This window comes from Hylaeus volcanicus, chromosome 1 (assembly GCF_026283585.1).
Source record: "Hylaeus volcanicus isolate JK05 chromosome 1, UHH_iyHylVolc1.0_haploid, whole genome shotgun sequence".
NCBI lineage: Eukaryota > Metazoa > Arthropoda > Insecta > Hymenoptera > Colletidae > Hylaeus > Hylaeus volcanicus.
The window spans coordinates 13,818,547-13,836,232 of NC_071976.1; the positions used below are offsets into that span (position 1 = coordinate 13,818,547).

The following is a 17,686-nucleotide window of genomic DNA, read 5'->3' on the forward strand; positions in this document are numbered from 1 at the left end:
AAGAAAGACAAAACTCAACGATCATTGGATGGATTCCCGACCACAAGGGAATCGTAGGAAACGAAGCAGCAGACTCTAGAGCCAAGAAAGAAACGGATAATATACCAAACACAAAATTCAAAGTTCCGGCGTCGGACATTATAATGGAGATAAAGGAACAATGCTGGAGCAGCTTCAAGGATAGAATGAGTTCGATAGGAAATCATAAGGGAATAAAGTTCTTTAGAGAAATCGGGCCCGAGTTACACAGGAAAAACTATAAACCATGGTTTCACAAGTGGAGACACAATCTAGATAGAGAAAAGATAAGAGTAATATCAAGGATCCGAGCGAACCACTTTAATCTAAGAGAATCACTAGCCAGAAAGAACTTTATAAGCTGTGGCAAGTGCGATTGCGACCAAGCGGACGAAGACATCGACCATGTAATATTTGATTGCGGCTTGTACAATCAAGAGAGAAGCTTAATATGGGAAAAATTGGAAAAGGAAATAAAATTAGTAGGAAAATCGGTGATAGAGTTAACAAAACTCAATAAAATCAAAATTATGAAGACCATACCCAGATAGCACCGGACGTCCAATGGACGTCCATTTTATGTCCAGTTTACGTCCAAACGTCCTGCGAACGTCCATGGGACCTAAATTCTGTACGTCCGAGGGACGTCCGCCCGGAACGTCCTACGAACGTCCATGGGATTTAAATTTTGTACGTTCCAGGAATGACCGCTCTGAACTTTCTAGATTTAGGGGAAAATACTTTTTTTTAAACAAAATAAATATTATTTATTAATATTCTTTATAATATAATATTTATTCAATATGTAGAACAGAATATTTTTTTCCGAATATAAAATACACTATTTACAATTGTAAATTACTATCAAATAATTAATTAATTAATTAATTAATTAATTAATTAATTAATATTATTATCCCAGATAGCACCGGACGTCCCATGGGCGTACAGAAAACGTTCTGGGAATGTCCAGCACCGGATGTTCCATGGACGTACAGAGAACGTACAGAAAGCATTCTGGGAATGCCCAGCACTGGACGTTCCATGGACGTACATAAGACGTTCCTGTTCCTGTGCTATCTGGGTATACAGTCATTATTTAATATTCGCAACAGAATATTTTTTTCCGTAGATAAAACACATATTTATCTAATATTCGCAACAGAATATATGTTTACACATGTAAAACAAAATGTTTATTCAATATTAGGAATACAATATTTTTTGTACATATGAGATGTGATATGTATGAAATATTTGGAACTATTCAAAATTACCTAGTAAATTAATTCTTCTAACTTTTCAAAAAAAAGTTCAAGTCATTTAGACCAATTTCAAAAGAAGGAATTGTATTTTAAAAAGTGTCCGAATATTAATACGAGTCGCTATATAAGCCTAAAATATAAGTCGGTTTAGGAAAGTCGTTTATGGGTAAGTGAGGAAGCAGGTTGCGGTTCGAAAATCATCAGTTCGAATCCCGCCGGAGGTAAATAAAAATTGAAAGATTTTGTTCGTCGTTTTCATGGAATCCAGTTACAAGAAATAAATATAGTTAACTAAAATCTACCAACAAATAAAAGAAAACATATAAAATTAAAATTTAATTTTTTTTAAATCTCAATTTTAGAGAACGTTCTGGGAATGTCCACGCCGGACGTCCCAGGGGCGTCCTGCGATGTAACTGGGACGTTCAGGGACGTTCACAGGATGTTCACAGGACGTTCAGGGGACGTTTGGACGTTATCTGGACGTCCATAGGACGTCCTGAACGTCCAGTACCGGACGTTTTATGGACGTACATAGGACGTTCCGAACGTCTAGTACCGGACGTTTTATGGACGTACATAAGACGTCCCTGTGCTATCTGGGTAGTTAAGTTTTTAAATTCTATTCATGAAAGAATATAGCAATAGGAAAAATGCCAAAATAGTACTTAAAATTAAATAACCGGGATACATGTGCAGGGTATTTACAGGTTATGCAGAAATTCCAAAGTAGGAAGAAACAAATGGTACAAAGCTAAACGTTATTAGCTAGATTTAGAGACGTAAGCAAAGAGAGATACTATAGAGTTAACTAAAAGGCTGTTAAAAAAAAAAATTCAATAGGAAAATAACAATAAATTAAGATACTTTTATTTTATTTTATTGTATTTATATTATATTGTTGATAAGTGTTTATATTTTGTATTTTACAATAGTAGAATAGAGTAATAGAAGTCCAAAAGTCTGAAATATATGTATAAGAACACACAGAAGTATTAAATAAAAAGACTGAGACAAGGGAATAGAACAAAGTTAAGTCAATTGATAGTAAATCTTTAGCCTATTTACAAATAAAAAAAAAAAGATTGGTGCGTCAAACTAGGAAAAGCTAGTACAAAATAATGTGATAATCAACAATAAGTATATATATCCAAACGATGCTCAAAAAAATAGATCGTAAGTTTAATATACATAGCCCTAGAATAAGGAAAGTACAAGTAGGTTTAGTTACAATTAATATGTAATTCTTAACATAAAATATCTTGTAAACTAGTTATAAGGAAACGCCTATATTGTGATTATAGTTGTAAGACAGTGCAATGTAGAGGATATCTACACACTTATCTACACACTAAAATAAAAAAATAAAATATGCTCTGAGGCGCTATCTACTACAAAGATTCCAAGTTTATTGGAAAATAATTCTTTTTACCAACATTAGATAACTCAACCAGATTATTCAAAACTTCAGCATGTTATACATAGATAGCGGTAGTCAAGGTTTCTAAAATAATGGATATTCGTGGCACCTCTACTTGTAAACTTACGGACCACATTTTGATTCAATAAATACAATGCTACAATGCAACATCTTCAAACATCATGTTCTGACACAAAAAAAAAACAAATTTTGCAAAGATGCTCGAATACGTATCTGGAAAACACACCGATTGAAGAGGAATAATACCGAATATAATATAATACCAAACCAAGTCAAGTCAAAAAGTTTTAATTTTTGAAAACATATCAGGAGGACATGCAGATATTTTTTAAATGAAACGGAAAGTTTGCTAAATTGCCATTGTTTGGTAAATTCTTATTTACAATATAAGACGATCTGTTTGTGTACCAAATCTATATCATACTCGTAGATGAAGTTACAATATTATCAGATCACGTTGTATCAACTACATCTTCATATGATTTTACGACAAATAGCTTTTTTCGACCTTTTTATTCAAATAGCTGTATTTTAGTAGGAAAGAGATAAAATTGCATGATTTCAGTCAATTTATTTTATTAAAAATGGTACATTTACAAAATGGTATATCAATATACATATATATATTTACAATTGTTTCTTCTTAAAAATTAACCTGCTTTATATAAAATATGTTATTGTTCGTAGTTCCTAATGTTTGTAAAGCAAACACCTTAAGAAATCAAGAGAACATTCTGTTCTTCTATATTTATCGGTTTGTATAAACTACCTCAATCAAACCAGGAGGAGGGATTACATAAGTAAAAACCATTAAATAATTTCATAAATTTCGTCATTAGTAATACGCGAAATTTTATGTATTACTACGTTTGATATAACGCATCAAAACGTGTATTGTAAACATTAGTGTCAGTTTTCTTTTTTCTTTTTTCTTAATTTCATACGCCACCATCTACGAGTGGCTTACTATACTTGTCTCGTTTAGCATTATGATAAAGATACGAATGTACACGTAAGCTATTGCTATTCTTGTATTTATTACCACAAAGCTTACACGTTAGACTTTCAAGCGGTCCGTGAATATAACGAACATGAAGTTTGAGATTCTCCTTACGCGTAAAGTGACGAAGACACCATGGACACGAATACATTCGAATTACTTTGCCTCTTTCCATACGGAGCGTTGGTCCCAGCTCGGATACAACACGCAGAGTTGTTTCCAAAGGTAGAGTATTATTGGAGATACCTTTAATAGTTCGTCGACCTTTCCCATGACAACCACTTTCATACATAAATTCACCTTGAAGACTAGTCATATTGTTCAAACCTAATAAATCAAAATAATATAGCGTACTGAACAAAGTTTGTAGCTGAGTGAATTAATATAGTGTAATGCTTGTATAATCAATTATCGAAGACGACTGATATCGTATTTATCATTCTATGAGCTATAATGTAACATTAAAAAACAATAGTATTTACCAATATTAACTTATTAATATTTGGCTTAATATTAATATTAATGTTGGCTTACTTATTATATTTAATATATATATTGGTTTTATTTATCCTAAGTCCCTGATAAGACATTTCTTGAAAATTATATAATTTGTAAATTAGTTGATTGTAAAATCAAAAAATAAAAAGCAAAATACATACCAAATGGCTGACTTTGTGCATCCTGATTGTAGGGAACTAATCGCATATCTGGTAAAAAATCTGTAAAATACAATATTGTTTATTAAACATCTCACTATTGTAAATTATGAAACATAACTGTGTAATTGTGTAAGATTATGAAATTTAGATTTGAAACACCCAATAGTGTAAGCATGCAAATGTGTAATTGAATTCATCATAAAATTAATTTCTTCTGTATATAGACAATGCATGTATGCATAAAAACTTTTTACAACATGTAAATGTCAAACATGTTATAATCTGGGTTTAATATTGTGCACATCCACCGATGATAGCAGTTGAGTGTGTCAAATCTTTTACATGGCAATAAAGCTGCCAATATCTGTACAGCCTCTTGGCTAATTTTAATCATCTCATTTTGAAGTATACATTCGCCCTGCAAACGTTGTACTTTTTGCCTCCAGCTGACGTCTTTGTAGTTATCAGCCTACTAATTACATAATTCTCTTTAATCTTTACACAAATAAAAAGCAAGGAATTAATACCTTTTCTCTGTAGACTATCTTCAGGTTTGTAAACTGGTTCACTAGGCAAATATGTTCTATATCCTGTTTCCGAATCCACATCAAGAGTATAATCCAATGGTTCATGTTTAGTGTCTATATGATTAATGTCAGCTGTACAGTCTAATGGTTCCTCCTCATTGCTTTCTGTATCTATACTTCTGCAGTCATTGTTCTGTGTAGGATGCCTCTCTTGAACATTGTAAGCTGAATCGGAGGTAGAATCTTGATGATAGCATGCATCACTGATTGTATTAGTTTCTATTAATTCTTTGTTATGTAATTCTCCGTTTGAAGATGCATCCTGTTTCTCAGCTTGTTGATCCTCCTGCATTAATTGTTTTGAAGTTTCACAAGTGGAAACATTTAAATCAGACACAGTAGAATTAATACTGCTCTTTTTTGAGCTGAATAGCTGATCCAATTGTACATTTTCTGTTAGAGATTCCTCAAGTTTCTACAATTCAGACAGTAGTTAATTTTATTGCACAATTAAAATGTTACATTTCAATTAACATACATACCTCTTCAGTTTCTGTGGTTAAACCTTTAATTTGTAAGGTTTCTGCTACCTTTAAAAAACTTGCTATGTCTTCCTGTTTAATATTAACTTCTCCTTGGTACATAAAGTGAAGCATCGCTGACAAATCACGGTAATTGACATCTTTTAGAATCACGATTGGATGTTTACAAGAATTTCCCTACATTATCGCAAGAATTTTAATACCATAGCAGTAACAATAATGATAATAAACAAAAAGAAACAAACCTTGAAGAGATCTCTGAAGTACGTACTGCAAACTGATAATATTAATTTATGTGCACGTAATATTTGACCCTCTGCTGCTAATGTTACATCGACTAACTGTTCATCGGTTAGTAACGTATATAATCCAGATGATAAATTTCTTGGAAAACTATTCCAAACTAGCGAAAACTGTTCTCCAGACATTGTTTCTCTAAAAAGAAATTTTTAAATGAATGGAAAAACAGAAATTAGCAGCACAAAATTGGTACTTATATATTTTAACAGTTTGTACATATTATGTATAAATGGTTAACCCATATTTTATCTTAAGCAATGTGATTCATATTAATAGAGTTTCTTTATTTCTACTGTACACCACATTGAATATTAATGTTTATGCAGTAGTTGGATACTTTATGAAATTGTTTATATTTAAAAATGATAAAGGTTCATTATTATGAAAAGATACACTAGTAATGAAGGAATAATAAATGTTATAATTAATTTAAAAAGTTAACCTTTATTAAAACGCAATTTAAGGTCTGACGAAAATAATCCAGTGGACGCTGTAGTTCGATCGTTATGTAAACAATACAATTTTAATAACTACAATTCGTATAGCACTTGAAAAATCAATTTAATTTCATTGTCACCACTTTCTTTTCAATTCTTGTGGAACTACAAAGAAACGTTTCATTGGTTTCCAAACAGTTATATCAAATTCCAAATTATACAATTTGTAGTTTACAAAACAAATATTTCACGAATCAAAGCGTGTTTAGAGCGGTATAAGATGGACGAACATATGAATTATTCGAGATAAATTATCGCGCCTTTCAGTAACGAACAGATTTTAACTATACTAACATTGTTTTACATAAAATATTGGTGTACATAAAGAGATACTTTTTCGATGAATACTTTGCTACGAATGACAATTATTGTTCTTTCTTTAAAACGTAGAATTAGGAAATACACTATATGGTAAATATTGAAACACAACCATTTTTAATTCTGATTTTATAATTACGAAAGTATGTGGGATTATATTTGAAGTTATAAATTGAGAGTAAATCTTGAATTAACCAAGAAAAAGTTAGTGATTCTAGTAAATTATTATTATTTATAGTCATATTTTACATTCGGTTACTAAAATAAATTCATTGATATGAAAAATAATTTCAGTCTAATTTTACATGGAATATTAATGTTACTTAATAATAGAAAATTTATTTCTCAGTGATTACATAGCTATATAATCGCAATATTCAACATATAGTTATATATCGTCTTCATCGTCCTCATTTCTACGCAAACGAAAACATTTCCATAAGCCATAACGAGCTTCCCAGTCTACGAAAAATAAATCTGGTTTATTCCATAGAATATGATGTGCTGCAAAATTATATTGAGATTGAAAAGGCGGATTTAGGTGTGGAGCCCATTGTGCCCTTTCCAACATAATTTTATTTACATACTCGTAAAATACTCTAGCTTTATGAATCCAACACAAGAGAGACATAATTGCTATTACTGTAGCATGCAAGTGATAGGACACTTCGGGATTATCTTTATGTTGTTTTAAAGTTAAGTCTTGTAAGTTCATTATTAGACAAACTATAGCTGCTGCAGTAAATCCACATGGAATTTCTATTGCAATCAAACAAATTGTACAATATGTTGTTTCCAAATTCATACGCGACGAACAATGACTTATAATACTCTTTAAAAGACTGTCATGCAGAATCTCTCGATGAAGTTTGCAGAATAGTTTATCTTCTTTAAAACACTCACTTATCGTGAGATCAAACTGAGTGTCCTCAAAAAATATTTTAGGCGTATCAAAATTGATTTTATTGTCCTTCCGATCAAGTAAATATTGTATAACTCTATTTCCTAATAAACTCGTTATTTTACTTTTTGATCCTATCATTTTCATCAACAATGGGAATATCTTTGGTGTTAAGGTTTTTTCATATAGCGTTACTTCATGCATGTAAGATGTATATTCAAGTGTACTACCAAATTCTAAAATAATTTCATCAGTCGTTCCTTCTTCAACAGCCCACGAACACATATGTTGTATTATGATGAGAAGATGATCGTTGCATATATGTTTGACTATATTTATGATACAAACTTCGAGGCCCTTTTTTAGCATTGCGTATGATATAGAATTATTAAATTGTGTAGTAGTCACACTGATGTAGAAGAGATTTAAAATTCTTTCAATGACTAATACGGTATCATGAGTACCTGGCCAAATATAAATATCTAAAAGTTCATACAATATTCTTATGATTTTTCTTGTGTCTTCTATATTCATATTTGGAGCTTCAATTTTGTCCCATATCGCATGAATCATTAATGCTCCACTAAGACCACATTCCAACAGATTGCACATAACTTCAAAACAAAAAGTTTCAAACTCCCAAAGCTTGTCTTCGTAAATCATGTCTAGCACTGCTTCAAGAATTTCCTTAGATTTTTTAGGAATATATATTTGCAATAAACTATTATAACATTCTTTCGCAAGACGACGTTTTTTTCGACGTTTCCATTCGCATAGATTTCCAGTGTAGGACAAATTTTCGTCATAATATAAAAAAAGTTTAAGCGCACATATAATGATAACGTTGGGTTCGTAGGTTAATAATTGCTCTTGTAATGCACTTTTCGTTATAGTTATTATATTGTTCAGTATTTTATCTTGATCCCGTAGCGAATGTGAAAGCATCGTGGGACATACTGTATGTAAATATTCTATTTTGCTTTTTAGTTTCTGATCTGAAATCATTACTAAACGGTATTGCACTTAAATGGTAGAACACATTACAAATATAATTTTGGTTAGAAACCTATTTTCGGTAAACACAACTGAATATGCAGTTTTTACATAAATCTTCAATATGTAAAAATATACAATATTTGTTTATATTATACAACTATTTTTTCATGAACTTTTATCCTAGCTAAAAAAACAAATTAAATAATTGTACGCGTAGAACTTAAGAAACAATTTTTCATTATATATTTACATGTATGTGCACATAATATTCATAGATATGCATTGAAAAATTTAAATAATTTTGCCTACTTTTTACACAATGAAATCATACACGATTGATGTCATTTCAAATATTGAAATTCAATTATTCCTATAGGAAATAAATATTTCATGTTTCATTACATTTTGTAATATTATAGATAAATTTTTTGATTTAAGATATTTACTATAAAACAATATTTTTACTTAAAATAAGTCTGAAAACCTCCTTAGAACCACAAGTCACCGCCAACATCCTCCTCTGGCTGCGATAACTGTGGTGTCTTTCGTTTGTGTTGAGCGTTATTTTCTGCATCATCGTCGCTTTCGGATACAGCCAAATCATCTTGTATCTTATTTTGCCCTTTATCATCCCTTGCTGGTAAACCAGCTAGTAAAAAGTCTGAAGGATCATAATTTGGATCGACATCCATACTTTCATCTATAATAAAAATATATACAATTTATAAATTCAATCGACATATCCAATGCACCGTTTTGTATGTTACCAACCTTGCTGAAGCAATTGTTGATCCGCCATATAAAAACCGACATTACCCAATTGAACCATTGCTTCTGCTGCTTGCTGACTGTCATCATCCGCTAATACTACTCCACCTTCTCGAACTTCATTCAGTTCAAGTGTATCGATCTCAGCATTTTCGGACTGTTCATCTGTACCAAATGGAACTTCATCGAATTCGTCTTCACTGGAGAATTGTAGATCTGAAGCGAAATAAATTAATGTTAAAGTTACAGTGAAGTAAAAGAAGTATACAAGTTCGATGACAATTTTGTGATTTCTTTTACCTTCTTCGAGGACATCCTTTTTCTTTGAATTGGCACTTCTACTGCCATCACCTTCCATATCTCCTTCGACATCTACAAAATCAAAGTCGTCCATATTCGACTTTCCAAATGGATTTTCTGGTGAACTCGTTTGACTCTGCACAAAACATCATCAAGTTTATGAAGTTTATTGTGATAATATTGTAAAAGACAAATAAAAGTGACAATGAATGTGAAAATAGTACCCCTCGGAACTCTGGTTCTGGAATGGTATAATTTTCTTCCTCTGGACCAAGCCACAAAGGATCCATATCTGCTTGTTCCATTGCTCGTTTTTGTACTAATAGTATGTTATTTTCCAATTGCATTAGGTGTTCATCATACTGCAAGATATTAGTTACGATCAGTACAACAACAAAAATGCAATAATAATAACATATTTTATTATAATTTGATATTAGTGACATTAGTTAGTTGTGATTGTAAAATGCAATTTAATTAAAATGAAATAATCATCAAAGTAAATACTTGTGTAGTTACCTCATCTAATGTTTCTTTGCAAACTTTTACAAGCAACTCTGCTTTGTTTGTATATACAGATTCCTTTCCATTATATATTGTACAATTTTCCAAAATTTGTTCAATATCTCGGTGAAACTCATGCCTATTATGGTACTTATGTGCTGAAATAAAATAATCGAATTCAATAAAATAGCTGCAATAAATAAAAACCATTGAATATCAGTGATAGTGCGCATCAACTTACCAGATACTTTTTTGGATATAGTTTCTAAATCCATAGGCCTTTTGATAACAGTGTAGTAATCCTTCACCAATTTTTTATTCACTGGTTTCAAGAATGGCCAAGCTTCTGTCATAGATTTCAATTTGTTATTAACAACATTATCTAAGATAAATGTAAGAGCAACTTGATCGTTATCGTCAAGCAGAGGATTAATTGCTTTCTCTAGTCTCATTAGACGATCTTCCTTTTCACCGAGTCTTTCTACGCATGTTTCCAACATACGTTTAGCTGCCACCGTCAATGAACTTTTCGATCCATTATATAACGTTGAATTTTCCACAATTTGATTAACATCAGCCAAAAATTCTTCTCGACTTTGGTATTTCTTTAATCTCAAGTTCTCACGTATTGTTTGTAAATCCATAGGTTTTTGTATAATTTTATAATAGTCGGGAACAGCCTAATAAAAAAATCGTGAAGTTTATAAATCAATTTTAAACTTGTAAACAATTATACAATAATTGATATAAAAATTTTCCATACACGTGAAACATACTTTAGCATTAACGGGAAATAGGAAAGGCTGAACATCAGGTAAGTCTCGCATTTCGTTAAGTATGCTTTCTAACATTGTAGACATGACAACAACAGGATCAGTTCTACGTCTATTAGCAGGTCGTTGTTGTCGTTTAAGGTAATCACAATGATCGTCTCCAGTAGCTCTTCTTCGTTTTTTCGAATTTACAGCCTCTTTGGGTACTTTCAATAGTAACGTACGTCTCTTCATTTCTTCGGCATGCTGCAATAACACAAAATCATGAATTGATACAATGCTTAACACATTAAGGACCGCACATCTAGAAACTGCGTGTAGAAAACACAAGAAAACTCGTGAGCGGTCCTTAATATGTTAAAATACTTATTAAATAAACATTTTGAACGACGACTAAAAGATAAACAGTTTTTATAGATTAATAGTCGAATAAACATTAAAATTTGATTTATAGAATGAAGTTATACCTTATCTGAATACTTCAATACTGTTTTTATGTGTTATTTATAATTTGAATAAAATTTTGACAACTCTAGTGATATATACATTATTTCAGCACTGACTTTGTTAAAAAGTGATTAAACAAACAACTTACCTTAATCAATTTAGATGATAACTTCACTTTAGTTCCATCTACATTGACGAGATCTTGGTCATCCGTGTTAAGCTGTTTCTCAATTTCTTCTTCTTGTTCCTCTGTCATCGCAACATTCACTGGTGCTGTGGTTATGCTATTTTGATACAAAGGACAAGCTTTATTCGTACGCATGTGGCCCACGTTACCGCAAGCACCACATTTCAATTTAAGATCTGGTTTTAGTTTAGGTTTTTTACGTTTAGAAGGAGAAACTTCAGGTTTAGGATGTTTAGAAGCAGGAGAAGTAGATTGGAAGGAATTACAGAATGGAAGGATACTGTTTGAGGATGTAGTGGTTGGTGTATTGGTATTACTACGGTCGAATATATTATGTGATGATGCGTTGTTTCCCGACATTGGACCACCGAGCATACGTTCACGTTCTTGATTTCGCTTAATTCTACGCAATTGTTCCTGAATTCTTCTTTTCTCTCTCTTCATTTCTTCTTTCTGTGCCTCATCCAGAGTTGCGAATTGCTTAATGAATGCTTCATCTTTTGAGTTTCTAATTTTTATATATGTATCTATCACCGCTGGCTTTCTAACCAATTCTACCCTTGTAAATTCTTTTCCCTCTGGATTTCTAAATGTCCGATAAATCTTAAGAACCCTACCCTGCTGCGCGTTAAAGTTATTTACAGGACTGTCTTCTTCGTCATCTTTCTTTTTCTCCTTACTCTTCTTATCTTGCTCTTGCATTTCGCCCATTAGCATCTTTCGCAACTCGTGCCTCTGTTGCTCTTCTCGTTCAAGAGATAGCTGGGTGCTCGTTTTCTTATTGGAAAGCATATTTTCTATATTCTTGCCCATTTCCTCAATTTCGGAACTATCTTCTTCCGAACTCTCGCCTTCGTCAGTACTCAAAACTTCATTGGAGGACAATACGCGATTTTGTAGGTCGAAAATTCTTTGACATTCTTCTTTGTATCTCTCTTGATGCTCGGCAATAGAAAATCGATTACCTCGCGAGAATTTCGTCATTCCCTCCTCTCCAGCTTTAGCTTTTTCCGTGGACAATGTTCTAACTACGTCTATAACCTCCCATCGCGATAATTTTTTAATTTCTTCCTCGGGAACACCAAATTTACGAAGTAATGCTTTGGCATTATTTAACGATAGTCTTCGTAAATCAGCATCAGTTCCAGTTACAGTTCTCTTTGGTTGAGCTTCTTGTTCTTCCTAATTTATATTAAGAAAGGAACGTATGAATTATAAGAACAAAGGGTGTAATTTCATTGATGTTATGAGCACCTGCTACACAATCATTCTAGTACATTTACCTTACTAATTGTTGGTTTATTTGGAACTCTGACATAAGAGAATCCTTCGCCACATCCTGTTGGATCTGCTGGTCCTGCCAATTGTAACAAGCACTTGCCTTTCATAGCCTGAATGTATGCTCGTGTTGTATTCCAAGGTGCAACTTTAACTTCGTCATCCATTTTTAATTGCATCTCCTCGTCGTCGTCATCTTGAGGAGTAAAAAGAAACTTTTCGCCATAACCAGCATCTTTTAATCGTTGTTCCGCCGCAATCATACTAAAGTAAGCGCAACACTGTTCTGGAGATACCATTGCTCTAATCTCTTCTTCGGTTGGTAATCTAAAGTCTGGCTTTATAACCCACCAATTAGAGTCCATGCCTAATGCAAAAACTTTCAATATTTATATCAATTTATTAGATTATGTTTGTGCAAATTTTGTCGTCATATGTAAATACCTGTTCTTTTGAAATCGGCACATAACTTCAAGCGTTTTCTGATACTACTTTCGCTGTGCGACGGGAATGCTTTTTTAATGTCATCCATTTTGATACGTCGAGGTGTATCTGTAGACTTCCAAAATAATCTGTATATAAAAACTTGTAAGAAGTCCCTCACAAAATTATTGGCTCTCTTAGAATTGGGACCCGGTACTTCATACAGCGGGCACTCTTGTCCCGCAACGAATATGGCATCCACTTCTCTGACATAATATTGCTGCCTATATGTGAGAGTATATTTCATTAAATGCCATCTTACCACACCATTCGTGTTATAATACTAAAAAACAGTAACAACAAATTTTCTTAAATCCTATCACTTTACCTTGTCCTGATAACTAGGAAGTCCGTCTCTGGTATTCTATGTTCGTAGATCGGTGCTCTGTACATGTTGTTTTCAATCGCTTGTATACTTTGACCAGGTGTAAGAATTCCTAAGAATGGACTGGTATGCGCATAAGCAGTTTCACCGTATTTATATTTTTGTGGACCCTGGTCTTTTCCGGCCTTTCTTTTATAATAATTTTTTACCTTAGAGCACATTCCTACTTGGTTCATTAATGGAGGATGCTCTTCCGAGAATTCGACGAGTACTAGTTCCCCATCTTTACCAGTCAAGTCTTCAGGAGTTCTCATAAAAAAGACGTCCCCTCCGCCAGATGCAATTCTTTCTTGCTCCCTTTGCTAAAGTATAAATATTAATTTTCGTATATCAAGTATAGCAGTATATCTTTATCAAGTATAGCAATAAAAAATAATACATACTTTAGCTTTCTTTTTTATATGTTTCAATAACGGCAAAACAGAATGAGGTCCAGGATGCGCGAGTGGACCATGACTAAACCTTCTTAATGGTGGTCTATGGAAATTTCGAAGTCGCATGGGTCCCATATGAGTTTGAACAAATGGTACACGTAATTCTACTACTGGTGTACTGTGTTGTATTAAATTTCCACCTCCAACTTTCAACCGTAACGTTGTTTCTGAGGATCGTGGCATGTAGTATCTAAAAATAACAAATCAACAAACTTTTGTTCTAATACAATTAATATTACCTTTATGATTCCAAAATCAACTCACGTATCGTTCGAAATATTAAATGGATCTCTGTCGGGTGATTTTGGTGGTGGTGGTGGAGTATCTTCTTCTAAAACATTAATAACTCCAGCTTTCCCTAATAATAATTTACTTTTTTTAACATGTGGGTGGGGTATTTTCACTTTCGGTTGAGGTCCATTATCTTTATGAAGCAATGCTGGATCTATGTCATCAGGAATACCAAGAACAATGTTTTCATCGTTTGGATCCAAAGTAAGAATTTTAGGTTTTGGAATCTTCTTCATGTTTTCTGGATCCCAAATTACTTCTTCCTCCCAAAGCCCATATACTAATTCTTCATTCTCTACAGGGAAAATGGAATACCAAGTATCATCATAATTCTCTTCCCGTGTTTGTTGTTGATTTCCCTTATTCATATTCCTGTTAACAACGCGAAGATTTTTAGTTCTCGATAAAAATTTTGAATAAAAATAATACTTTCTTGTTTGTATTTCTTGTCTAATGTATTTCTTACATTTTATTCTTTTGTGACTGCATGTGTAATGGAGTTGTAATTTGTGACGTAGCAAGTCTAACATTTGATGCAACAGGAACAGGTGTACCTTTCCCTGGTTGACTAAATGCTTGAGCAGTTCTGTTTCCACTAGATGGAACCCACCCAGCTGCATTGTTTTTACTATTTAATTTTTGCAACACCTTCAAAGATATTTACCAATTTTTTAACATGGTAATCATAATCATTAATTATTATTCAGTTTTCATTTTATCCAACACTGGTTTGATTTATCTCGTACTAAAATAGCATTACATTACTTACTTTATGCTTTATGTCATCGCCATTCCATATAACATCATCTTCCCAATGTAACTGGGATACCATTAAAAATGCATCATCAGAAAATTCCTCAGTATTTCCTTTATTGTTCTGTTCATCGGTCTATTAGAAACATAATAACAGTATTTTCTATGATATTTCTGAAGCATTCAAATTTAAATTTAAATTTATAAACTATATATATAACAAACATATGTGTAAGTACCTTATCTGCAATCTTAAATCCATAATTAAATCCATCACCAGTCTCTGGAACTTGAAGCATATCATACCAAAGCTGTGCAGGTCCAAACCGCCAATCCGCTACTTTTGGTCCCATGTCTCCATTTTCTCCACTTTCACCTGTTTTACCATGTTGTTCTTTATCTTCTACTGGTAATAGTAACTTAGTTTCATCATCAGATCGACACATATCTGGAGTTGGATCTGGACCATATTGCATCACCCATCCCTAACATAAGCATTATTTGGTAAAACATGAAACTATTATTATTTTAAAATGAAGTCATATATTATATACTACACATACTTTAAATTTTGGTTTCCTATCATCTTGATCAGATCCAGAATCAGAATCTCTAGGATCATGGTGCCGCTTCTTTTTACGTCGCTTTTTAACACCTCTCCATATTTGTGGAAGACTGCTAGGTTTTCCTGGACCAAATAATCTTGAAAATCGCAATACTTTATTAGTACGAAAATCAGGAAATAATTCTGTGACATCAACATTGGCATATTTAGATGGCAGCATAGAAGCAAGAGGTGTTTCTAATTTTCTCTGACGGGCAGCTTCTGCCTCTTCTGCGGTAAGCGCTTCCTTTTCCTCAGGCACTGGTGGAGGTGGCATTAATTGTGTATCAGATTTATTAACAACTTCTTCATCATCAGCATCATAATCGTTCTCTTTTTCACTTCTTCGTTCGAATGGATCTTGTTTATCTATCAATAAAGATGACATTTAGAAATAGATTGACAAATGTATTACATTTGTCACATTAAGTGCTTGTCATACTTACTACTTTCTTCATTTATATCATCTGCTAATTCATTTATATCAGAGAAATCAAAAGCATTAGGTGACTTTTCTATGTAATTTATATCTTTATCAGTGTAGGTTTGATTTTTTTCTTCGTGTTTACTGTCATCCTCATCATCCTTTTCATCGTTAGCATTGTCATTTGGCATCATTTCGCGGATAAACGAACTCAAACCAAGACGACTAAGCGATGCTAAGTGTTGCTTTGCCTCTGGATCAAGAATATCATCCTCCAGTTGACCATTGTCATCGATGTTCCCAAACAAGAAGCCAGTCATATTAATTGCGGACATTATATCTTTATCACTTTCATCCTCAGAATCAGCCATTTTTATGAGTAAAAAGTTCGACGGATTGATATCACGTTAATCTGTCAAAAATGATCGATTCCCTGACCACACAGTAGGTTTATAGACAATACATATCAATTTCACACTCTCATTAACAAAAATAGCAAAATATCACACATATGTAAATTTATTTACTGTTTTCTATATATATAACTTTTTAATATTTACAGTAAGGATTCTTATTATGTACAAATCACTGTTACAGACAAAATTATCGTAAGTTACGTTTTGTTTACGTAAAGCTTGGTAAAGTTATTTCATGAAGTGTTCGCCATGTTCTCAAAGATAGCATTATATAGATAGTAAAGTGAATGTACATGAATGTTCTTCAGATGTGTCTATTCACAAAGGGATTTACCATGCGCAGGAGACAAACTGGCGCCACCAACGGAAAGTAGGTGAACTACTAGATAGTTTTTCCCGTTTTTCAGGCACAATAATGAAAAAAACATATAATAATTGTGCATTTCGTAATCAGGGGAAGTAAATCTATCGTTTCGTCAAGCGTTTTTTGGAAAAAATTGAAAAAAAAAATGTCTTGTCTTTGAACGTATTTTTAGCATATTTCAAAAGTGAAATTGCAAAATGTGTAACTATCCCCCACAGCGGAATTTTATAAGGAACAGTTTACAAAAAAATCAGCCGGAAAGGTCGCTTCCTTGCCTCATAAAATGACAATGGTGTTGTCGTTATGAAATCGAGAAGACTGATGCGCTTGCACCAGCTTGCACTCAGTGTTGTAAGATGCGAAGATTCCCGACTGCAGCGCCGCCTGCGGTGGAGTAAGGAATCTCAGCTTATGATATCTCCGCTCTATAGAATAATATTCTTTGGTAGTTTCGTGCTATGCAAGTTGTGAAGAATTGGAGATTTCTACTTGAGTGCTCCGCTTGTACATTGTTGGCACTAAATTACGCGGGCCTTTTTGCGGGATCCCGTAACCACGGTGTAAGAAAGAACTGTCATTCATAGTGCTGTGTGCAGCTGTGTGCAGTGCGTGTGGTCGGTTGTGTGGCCATCGGTATAAAGTAAAAAACTAAACCTTTACTTCATAAGCCCTATCGCTTCATCATATCATACTGTTTATTCACTTTTGCATTACATATTGTATATACCTATAATATACAGGGTGTCCCAGCCTTAGTGATAAGACGTTCCAACTCCAAAACTATCGGCTGAATGCAAAATTTCAAATATGG

At 33.0% G+C, this 17,686-nt stretch overlaps 3 protein-coding genes across 5 annotated transcripts; all 3 read right to left on the minus strand.

Moving 5' to 3' along the window:
* Positions 1–3,283: 3,283 nt before the first annotated feature.
* LOC128874176 (zinc finger and BTB domain-containing protein 44-like) lies at positions 3,284–6,720 on the minus strand. 2 transcript variants are annotated; one of them, XM_054118625.1, is made up of 6 exons: positions 6,544–6,720; positions 5,698–5,887; positions 5,453–5,629; positions 4,911–5,385; positions 4,384–4,443; positions 3,284–4,051 (listed from the first exon to the last, which is right to left on the minus strand). In XM_054118625.1, the coding sequence occupies exons 1-6, from the start codon at positions 6,570–6,572 to the stop codon at positions 3,663–3,665; spliced, it is 1,320 nt and encodes a 439-aa protein (XP_053974600.1). In that variant the 5' UTR covers positions 6,573–6,720; the 3' UTR covers positions 3,284–3,662. The 2 variants fall into 2 exon arrangements, with proteins under 2 accessions (XP_053974600.1, XP_053974609.1); XM_054118634.1 differs by lacking the exon at positions 6,544–6,720 and adding an exon at positions 6,195–6,535.
* Positions 6,721–6,911: 191 nt separating this feature from the next.
* Positions 6,912–8,475, minus strand: LOC128874168 (protein EFR3 homolog B-like). 2 transcript variants are annotated; one of them, XM_054118612.1, is made up of 2 exons: positions 7,699–8,475; positions 6,912–7,029 (listed from the first exon to the last, which is right to left on the minus strand). In XM_054118612.1, the coding sequence occupies exons 1-2, from the start codon at positions 8,471–8,473 to the stop codon at positions 6,956–6,958; spliced, it is 849 nt and encodes a 282-aa protein (XP_053974587.1). In that variant the 5' UTR covers positions 8,474–8,475; the 3' UTR covers positions 6,912–6,955. The 2 variants fall into 2 exon arrangements, with proteins under 2 accessions (XP_053974587.1, XP_053974580.1); XM_054118605.1 differs by having other exon boundaries at positions 6,934–8,475.
* Positions 8,476–8,482: 7 nt separating this feature from the next.
* Positions 8,483–16,777, minus strand: LOC128874159 (transcription initiation factor TFIID subunit 1). Its single transcript, XM_054118594.1, has 18 exons — positions 16,118–16,777; positions 15,631–16,040; positions 15,307–15,552; positions 15,084–15,203; positions 14,781–14,962; positions 14,288–14,686; positions 13,973–14,213; positions 13,533–13,891; positions 13,166–13,428; positions 12,727–13,088; positions 11,405–12,625; positions 10,813–11,055; positions 10,278–10,716; positions 10,052–10,194; positions 9,757–9,894; positions 9,533–9,668; positions 9,236–9,448; positions 8,483–9,164 (listed from the first exon to the last, which is right to left on the minus strand). Exons 1-18 carry the CDS (start codon positions 16,464–16,466, stop codon positions 8,953–8,955), a joined length of 5,676 nt encoding a protein of 1,891 aa, XP_053974569.1. The 5' UTR covers positions 16,467–16,777; the 3' UTR covers positions 8,483–8,952.
* Positions 16,778–17,686: the final 909 nt, after the last annotated feature.